This window comes from Malania oleifera, chromosome 7 (assembly GCF_029873635.1).
Source record: "Malania oleifera isolate guangnan ecotype guangnan chromosome 7, ASM2987363v1, whole genome shotgun sequence".
Taxonomy (NCBI): domain Eukaryota; kingdom Viridiplantae; phylum Streptophyta; class Magnoliopsida; order Santalales; family Ximeniaceae; genus Malania; species Malania oleifera.
This window is the reverse complement of record NC_080423.1, coordinates 93,773,361-93,783,470: the sequence shown is the minus strand read 5'-3', so window position 1 is coordinate 93,783,470 and position 10,110 is coordinate 93,773,361. Positions and strand designations below refer to the sequence as shown.

The 10,110-nt window shown below is 33.0% G+C and overlaps 1 protein-coding gene across 1 annotated transcript; it reads right to left on the bottom strand.

Annotated features, from left to right (window-relative positions):
* Positions 1 to 8,231: 8,231 nt before the first annotated feature.
* On the bottom strand, positions 8,232 to 9,425 carry LOC131160333 (uncharacterized). The gene is made up of 2 exons (XM_058115922.1): positions 9,069 to 9,425; positions 8,232 to 8,540 (listed from the first exon to the last, which is right to left on the bottom strand). The coding sequence occupies exons 1-2, from the start codon at positions 9,338 to 9,340 to the stop codon at positions 8,396 to 8,398; spliced, it is 417 nt and encodes a 138-aa protein (XP_057971905.1). The 5' UTR covers positions 9,341 to 9,425; the 3' UTR covers positions 8,232 to 8,395.
* Positions 9,426 to 10,110: the final 685 nt, after the last annotated feature.

The window sequence follows — 10,110 nt, the reverse complement described above, 5'->3', positions numbered from 1 at the left end:
TTATTTTATTTTTTGGAAATCAATCCACTAATATTTTATATTTCTTTTTGGGGTTTTACATTTCCCCAGAACCAGATCAATAACGAACTCTACCTCACGATCAGGAGGTAGTCCCGGCAAATTCTCGGGGAATACATCAAGAAAATCCCTCACCACTGGGATATCCTCCACCCTCAGTTCCCATTCTGATACAGCCTTCACATAGGCTAAATATCCCTGACAACCTTCTGATAGCCATCTATGTGCCTGAATAGCAGATAATAACTGAGGTGGGGTGCGCACACGTGATCCCACGAATTTGTACTCCTGTCCCTCTGGAAGTCTAAACACTACCACTCTCTGATGGCAATCAATGCTAGCATAGTGCGTAGCGGAATCGTGGTGGGCCCATAACCCACAGGTCCCAAGATCGAAACCTGGCTCTGATACCAAATGTAACGTCCCTCAATTTCTTAACATAAAATATCACATAATAAATAAAATGGTCAACCCGAACCCGTGGGTAGCGGAGACACCTATCAAACACAGCGGAAAACCTAGCAGCAGTAAACATAAAATCTCAAACATCCAATCATAAAACATAATAACAGAGCATTCTCTATATCCTCACATACATCCAAATATCTCTAGGGTCAAACACAAAATAACTCTGACGCTATTACAAAATCTTACCCTTCTCACAGGGTAATCTCACTAGCTCAATGGCGGCGGCCCTGACCCGCCAGTCTCTCAGGAGCTCCTGAAAAATTAATTAAGTTTGGGGGTGAGACACTTCTCAGTAAGGGAAAATAAACTAAATACAGTTGTATGGCAACATAAATATTTAATGCATTTGTACGTATACAGTACATTTCATAATTCTATAAACATAATCATATCGTACTGAGTAAACATATATTTTCACATCTGTTAATAAATCATATCATACATAAAATCATCTGTTATAACTGTAGTACTGAAAACAAACCCAGGATGACTAACTAGCTGGTGTCATGTATTACCCCCCATAATGGGTTGTACAGCCCGAAGGCAGGACCCGACAATGGCTGGCCGACCACTACCGAATGAAATATGTTTGTAAGTACGATGAGCCCGCCACACCCTGGTCCGGACTGCCAAGTGGACGTTCACACTCTACTGAAAGCCACATCGACTATCCATCTCCTATCCCCTCGTGAGACAGTAGCACTAATAAGGCCTCGTGCCAAAATTAACCCATAACTACGGTACCGAGCTTCTGGTCTGAACTAAACTAACATCCTGGTTGTGAAAACGTATAATACATGATCAAACGTAACATCATTACGGCCTCGTGCCGAAAACATAGATACGGCCTCGCCCCAAAATCATACATATGGTCTCGCGCCAAAATCATAATAATGGCCTCGCGCCAATAATATAAATACGGCCTCGTGCCGATAGCATAAATACGGCCTCGTGCCGATAACATAAATACATGGTCTCGCGCCAATAACATAAATATGGCCTCGTGCCGATAACATAAATATATGGCCTCGCGCCAAAAACATAGATACGGCCTCGTGCCGATAACATAAATATATGGCCTCGCGCCAAAATTGTTTCAGGTATATATATACTGAAAATACATCATTTATTACATAATCGTCAAAACCATTACAACATAACTCATATTTTCATAATACCTGAAATCATGCTTGGTTCGTAAAATTTTTCACACATAATACATTTCACATAAAATAATATTCATGCCACACATATGCTGTTAAAAGTCATACTTCATATTCTAAAATCGTGAATCCTTACATCTCATACATACATATGCATTTTAATCATCATAGCAATATTTTCCCAATCGTACATTTCATTCGTAATACACAATATAACATATGCTTTTCTGAAAATAAATTTACTCATAATCAATAATAATTTGTATGGAAAATTACTGCTTTAGTTTATTCCCTTACCTGCCTACTGAGAAATTCGTTAAGATCCAAAATTTCACGCCCTTGGCGCCCGAAATTTAACTCCTGCAATTTACATTTTTTTCCAGATTAATTAATTTATTTCTCCAAAATAATACTCATCTAGCCTTCCTTAAACTCCATATACCTCAAATTAACATTTAAACTATTATTTAATATCCCTACTTAATTTTCTAAATTTTACCTGCGGGTCCCAAAATTACACCCGCGACACTCACCCGAACCCTAAATTTCAGAAATCCTACTTCAGTCTCAGATGCTTACTATTTTAGCATTTCTAAATTAATTCTAATTAATTAAAAATAAACCCCTTAATAATTGCTGCACCCCAAATTTGGGGTTTTGGCCCGACACCCCCATGAGAATTTCGTCCCACTAGACTTGTAGAGAATCATCTCTAGATTCTCGTGGTGGTGTCCGTTCGTCAAGTGGGCTTATATTTTGCAAGAAATTAAAGAAAAATGGAAAAATGACTTACCCCAGGGAATACGCTTACGCCGCTCCTACCACCGATCCGCTCCGGTAGAAATGACGGCAACGGCGAATGGAGTCCAATGGTATCTTCGGATTTTCGATCAGGCGAAAATCCGTCACGAAAACGAGGAGAGAGGAAGAGAGAACGTGAGGAGAGAGAGAGATTACAGAGAGTTGCAGGACAAAATAAATAAATAAATAAATAAAGAAGAAGAAGAAGATAGAATATAAGAGGGGGGGGCGTGAATCATTTATATCAGAAGTCTATATATATATATATATATATATATATATATAATAATAATAATAATAAATACATATTTAATTAATATTAATAATAATATATTTTATTAAAAAAATAAAATAAATTTTAATTAAATTTTTTTTCTTTTTCTTTTAAATCCGATTAATTAATTATTATTATTATTATTATTATTATTATTTTTTATTTATTTTATTTTATTTTTTGGAAATCAATCCATTCATATTTTATATTTCTTTTTGGGTTTTTACATTATCGAATAGGGGAACATGAATGTTATCCCATCTTCGACTAAGCATAGGAATAAGAGTTGACGTCAAATTTTCGATTTTATCCTAATCTTGATTCCATGAACCAACATTTAATTTCATTGACAAAGAGAGCCTTTCCTTAATTTACCGTTAAATCATGACTAAGAAATAATGAAAATGACAATTTTACCTTTTATTCAATTATAAAGCTGAATGTGACTCTAAATTTAATCCTCGATAAATTAGAAAACTAAAATCAAGCTTCTCATTTGAAATAAAAAAATAAATAAGTAGTTGGCGAGCTCCCACTTTGTGTCTTATAGCTTCAATTGCATAATTTTAAAATAATCCTTCATTTATTATAATTATTATTACAATAAAAAAGTGTGTTGATAAATTAATTAAAAATTAAACTAGGATTTGCTAGTTTAATATAATAAATAAGAAATATATTTGCTAGTTACACTTGTGAGGTGCAATGAAAATTAGTCATCGATCTACAAAACTTTTCCAAATTCTTATCCTTCTTTGGATCTTGTCAACCTAGTTAAACAATTTGAAAATAAAACAAACTTTAGCATAAATAACATCATGAAGAAGCCATTAGACCATAATGATTCTTGAGTATATCACACATCAAATAATCTAACTTGTGGGATATTAAGTCATATTGGTCTAGGTAAAGACCATTCAGACCTACTAAAAGAACACATCTTTTGCTAACAAGTATTACTGAGATAAATTCATGAACAATAATTCTCATGTATTATTGAGTATAAATCAAGAGCTGATATCCAATGTTATCATTAAATACCAGTCCTATATTATTGAGTATAAACCAGGAGCTGATATCCAATGTTATCATTAAATACCAATCCTATATTTAAATAAAAGATGCACACAAAAAATTGTGATGCCACTTGTAATACGTCAGTAGCTGCATCACAACCTCATGATTTGGCCATCCATCATGCCTTATTATGGAGCCATCCACATCTCTTTGCATAACCCTTTGTTCGACCTACAAACATAATAGTGATTAAGGTTTAAAATCCCTAAGCCAACTACATAAATATTTATTTTAGAATTTGAGAGAAAATTTAAAACAACTAAAAAACTTAAAATCAATATTAAAGGAAAAACATAAGAATTCAACAACATAACACAACAAACTAGTAGTAAAAATTGCATGTGCTTACATAAACAAAGATTACATGTAATATAGTGTCTTTCCCTACTTCTACAAACATTTCCAAGCCTCTCTCTTCTAGCACTAGCAGCCATTTGATTACTCCCAACTAGGGCCCTTTGGCTGGTTCTTTTGTTGTGGTCAAGCTGCTTATAATAAGTACACCTAATAGTGGTGCTTCTCCTTGCATCATTCTTAGGATAGCTTCATCATGTTCTCTCCTACGATTTTTCCTTGGTTTACTTGGAAGCCTCCTTAGTGGTGGTGGTTGTATAGGGTCTCCAAGTCCATTAAGCCATTGATTTTTATTAGGTAAAGGATTGACGGTTTGGTCATATGTTCTCAAAATATATCTTTTGTGATAAAATGGGTGTGTGTTATCCTCCAATTTCAACTTCTCATACTGCACAATAGCAACACAATGTTGACAAGGGATTCCACTAATTTGTCAATAATGACAATCTCAAGACTACTATTCAAGTGAAACAACATATCGTTCTGATCCATCTAAAACTTCATAGTTTATCCCTCCACCATAAATGACCTTACAAAACCTAGCAACTTGGCTTATCTTCATCAATCTTTTTTAAACTGTAGAAGACACACTATACTCCCATGATATAGCTTTGTCTAGGCTTTTCCTCAACATTATGATCACGTTCATCCTAATAGAGTTAAATAAGGTCAATATAGACTTCCCCCTTATGTCACCAATCCATTTGTTGAAGCTTTTGTGAAGTCATTAACATTGTCAGCTTGGGCTCTCATGTCAAATAGATGCCTACATCAATATTTAAGAGGTATTTTCTTTAAAGTTACAGTAACATCGGGATCTATCCTTTGAATTTATTCCATAACTTCTCTAAATGATTCTTCATTTGGCACTCTAGTTGCTAACCAGAAAAGTTTCCTAAGCTCCAAACAATTATATCTTTTCTTAAGGTTGCTGAACATGTGTCTACAATACAGTCTATTTGTATCAAGCATTGTGACATGGCATATTAAGTATACCCCTATTAAGAAAGACAATATTAGAATTCATGCGACTTTGAGTGATGCATGTATATACCCCATTTTGTCTAATGCTTATATGGGTTTTTAGATTTAATTTTGATATCCATTTGGGTCTTTTTCCTAGTCCAATTTCAAATTTGTACATGGTTGTGTAAATATTCATTAACACATGAAAAATGGGAAAATACAAAAAAATTTGAATACATGGAAAATAAAAGATAAATGAAAAAAATAGAAAAAATTGAAGGTCTGGTGGGCCAACATCTTTATATTTGCACTTGCACACAAGATGAAATTTCAATTAGACATGTGGATAATTGCAAAATTAGAATTAAAAGGAACAAAAATCAATCAATCAAATTTAAATTTAATTGATCAATCAAGATTAATTGGGTTGTTACTCTTTGAGCCTATAATTAGTAAGTTTCAAAAAGCAAAGGGGGAGGAAAAAATATTAAAGGAGAATTGATTATCTGAAAAGGTGTGGAGGGGGAAAAATTTGAGAGGAGTTGGTTATTAGGAAAAAGTGAGAGGAAAAATTGAGAAAGAATTAGATATAGAAAAGGGAGACTGGGAGGAAGGAACTGAGAGAGAGAGAGAGAGAGAGAGAGAGATTTGTGAGGGAGTTTGAAGAGAAAGAAAGGGAGGAGAGAGAGAGAGGTTTGCGAGAGAGCGAGAGAGAGAGAGAGAGAGGGAGGCAGAAAGGAGAGAGAAAGAAATATGAGTGTTTGAAAGAAAAGAAAAGGAAAAGAAAGAAAAAAGAAATAGCATATATATATATATTAATTTTTTTAAGAAAAGGAAAAGAAAGGAAGAAAAAGAAAAAAGAAATAACATATTTATATATATATATTTAAAAAAATTAAGTGTGACACATGTCATCATATGAGCGGTGACATGTGGCGCAATCAGGGCCACACATTTAAGGGTTGATGCGACGCAATCCTGACAGTCCAATATGTGTTTTCTTCGGATGATCAAATCGCTACCATGTCAGCTCCGTATCTCAAGCCCAGAACCCATTATTCTTTGCCACTTGGTAGGTGACGTCACGTTAATATTACCCTACTGCAATAAATTTTTAAAAATAAAAAATAAAATAAAAATATCTTATGCCTTGTGTTGTGGCAGCTAGCTGACACGTGGCAATCCCTTCCTGAACTAGTTTGACTTGGGTGAACCTGAGTTGACCCTAGTTTAGACAAATTGAACTGATTTGACTTCCTTTGGACTGCTGATTTATTTTTAAATTAAAAAAAATAATTTTTAATTTTTAAATATTGAAAAATAGTAATAAAAAAAAAAGGAAAATTGTAAAAAATACATATATATAGAAAAAATAAATAAAAATTATTTGAGTTATTTTTGGCTCAGATAAAAAATAGAAAAATAAAATACCAAAAATAAATGAAATAGAGGAAATTTCCTAAAAAAAATCCTAAAAAACAAATGCAAGAAAATACTAAAAAATTTTGAAAAAAGAATCTTGAAAATTTTAGAAAAATTTGGGAAGCTCTTAAAGACTTTTATTGAGTGTGATGAATTTTCTTAATTATTTCATGCATTTTTTAATTTGTAATATATATATATATATATATATATATATATTGTGCTTCCCAATAATTAAATTAAGGGTAAAGAATTGTTTTAAACCTCACCTATGTTAGTTCCGAGGAGGGTTTATCTAACAAGATTCCTCATTTGGATGTCTTATTAGACATTCTTAAATTGCATTTTTTTTTTCATTTTCGTTTTGAATTTTCAATGTTTATTTGTTTATTGATGAGTTAATTAAGAACTATTCAATTCAATTTAAAGATATTTCATAATTAATTAGGTATCATTTATAGAATGAGTCTGTAGGGGGTGCCAATATCTTTTCTCGCATAACTTCACTTCCGATACCAATTTTAGTAAAAATAGACCGAGATTATTGATTCCTTGGCCTTAAGACTAGTTCAAAGACCAATAAACGAGTATTAATTAGGTGAACTGACTGCACCTAGGTAAATAACATGTTAGTAACGACTTTATCAAACCTTTGTTATTATTATCCCTCACCATTTGAATTTTTTCTTTAAGACGTTGCGACAATGCATAATTAGGGAAAATTCATATAAGTGAATAGGTTTTAGGTTTCATAAATAAATAAGAGATGGCGTGGAGTCCACCCTATGCTTTTAGGTTTTATTTATGCATCTGACATAAAACATATGAACATGTATGGAGTTACAAGTAATAACAATAAAAAAAATAAAGTAAAAAAAATAAAAAACTACCAAGTTTATGTTTTGAACATTTGACATGAAACACCATAACCTATTTTGTCCAACTTGCAATAATATTGTAAGTGGTGCAGAGAAAATTCCCAACAACCATTGTCTTCACATTCGACCACTATAATATCAGTTGGGAAAATAACCATGTTTCCATCTAAAGCAACAACAAACAAAAGAACTCCTCCATATGGACCCTTTAGGCGACATCCATCAAGGCCAATTAATGGTCGACAACCCTTTAAAACCCCCTCATATGCGCATGAAATGACATGAAAACCCTCTTAAACACTAGGACGATATTAATACAAGGTCTATCGCATTCAAGTTTGCACAAACTTCCCATATTTCTCACAAGCACTATAGCTCCATACCTTGGAAGCTTGCCATAAGACTCATAGTGACTACCATCTATTTTCTCTTTCACCCTTTGCCTTGCCCTATATAGTTGTCTCTCACTTGCTTTGATACCAAATTTCTCTTGCACCTCCAACTTCATTGCCCTACACTCATGTTTGGATTAGCCCAAAGTGTCTTCAAGTTTTCGACCATCCACTTGCTGTTGGCGTTTGCATTTTTATTGATCCTAATGCACTCAAATTGATCGTACATGTTATAATTTGGAGAGTTCAATCATCAAGCAACAGGGAGGCACGCATTCTCTATGGGTAGCCATTTGCATCACATTGCGCAGTTACCCTTATATGCTCATTTTTCATCATATGAAAATTAAACCCTTCCTTAGTCGAATATGCTTTCAAGGCATCCCTAAATTATTGCATATTCTTAAAAAGCATTCTCTTCATCAATTGCACATTACTTGTTTCTCATTCCTTACCGTTGAATCTTGTACTTATAGGCGCATCCACACTTGAACTATAAGGACCATCACTATCAGAATCAAAACTTTTACCTAGTTCAACTTGACTATTATTAGAATTGTAATCACAAAGACCATCTTCACTCTAATGTATTTCATCTTCAAGTGTCATTTTGGTTGAAGTTATCATCTTCATAGGTGCTAAATGCATATATTTCACTATTAATATCAAGCCCCACATCAACCAAACGATCACCCCCAGCCATTTCCATCCATGTAGAATATCAAGCCTGCATTAAATGAGGAAAAGATAGGCGTCATATTCAATTGAAAAAAAAAAAGTTAGCACAAATAATCTGTGATGTCTTAATAACCCAGACACTTGAAAGTAACACATTCTTGCATTTTTCCTAATTTTTTCTAGGTCCTAAACACAACCGAATACATGAACTTGCACTGCACTGAATTTAGATTTGTATAAATTTGAATAAAATTTAATATACTTTTTACTATATTTTGTTCAAACTCACACAAAACTAAATTCAAACACTAAAATCTAAGCCCTAAAACATAGGACCAATATAAAACTAGAGAGAATTAATTTGCCCCCCCAAAAAAAAAAGGATTTTATCAATTCATTCTAAATTTTTTACATGTGGTTTCCTAAAATTTCCTGGTAATTCATTATTCCAAAAAAGAAAAAAATAAAAACCGTGTAACCTTCTTATTTCTTTAACAATCTTATATTTGCAAAAAAAAAAAAAGAAAGACATTTTATACAAAAAAAAAAAATTAAAAAAAGATGATATTCCCCAAACCGAACTCCGGAAAACCTAGCTCCTTCGTCTTTGTGTTTTCCCTCATGTTGGGCCTTCGTCTCTGGAACAACACCACCGTCCCCCAAGTTCTCACCTCCGTGCAGCTCTCTAATTGATGAGAGAGAGAGAGAGAGGGAGAGAGACCGAGAGAGGAAGCTGTTTTTTGGGGAAGGAATAGGGTTGAGGTCATGTGAGGCTGGAGGGGTTAGGTCCTCTGTTGGGGTTTTTGTTGTTAGTGCTTCTAGGGTTGCATAAGCTCCAAGACGACCCATGGCAGAGGAGGCGCGGGGTCTCTCTTCAAAACCCTAATTCTCCATCTCCAGCGACGCTTATGCGTTTTCCCCTTCCTCGCCTCCTGTTTTTTGGACACAAAATGATTTCATTTAAGGGGCAAGGATAGTATTGTCCAAATAAACGAAAAGTTAAACTTTCCATCCATAATAAATTGTTTTAGGGGTTTCTTGATAGTTTTGAAAAATTCAAGGGGTGCAATGTCATTTTTGTAAAACTCAAGGGGCATTAATAAATTTTTTTCTTTACATAATTAACTTGCCTTTTTATATGTGGTTTTTAACAATTTTTTTTTTTACTAAAGAACTAAATTACCTTTGATTTTTTTCTAGTCACCGAAACAAACACCATTTAAATCTCCAATTCAATTTTATGTGTAAATGCTAAGGACTTATTTAACTGTGAAAAATATTTTTTATTTTTTAATTTTTAATTTTCTAAAGAATTTATAAAATTTTAACTTATTTTTAAAATTTTCAAGATCTGTATTTTAAAAGCATAGAAAATAAATAGTTTATTTATATACAATTTGTTTTCTAATTTTTCAATTCTATATAAGACAATATTTATAATCATGAATTTCAGATTTTGAATTTCGATTTTTGTAAATTTAAAATAAACTCTATACATAATCCACGATCTGAAACCCATGCTTCCATAAAAAATAAGAGTTAGAAATCTGGAAAAATAATGAAAAATATTTTTCAACTTTTCTGTAAAATTTGAAAAATTTAAAAATAATATGATATTT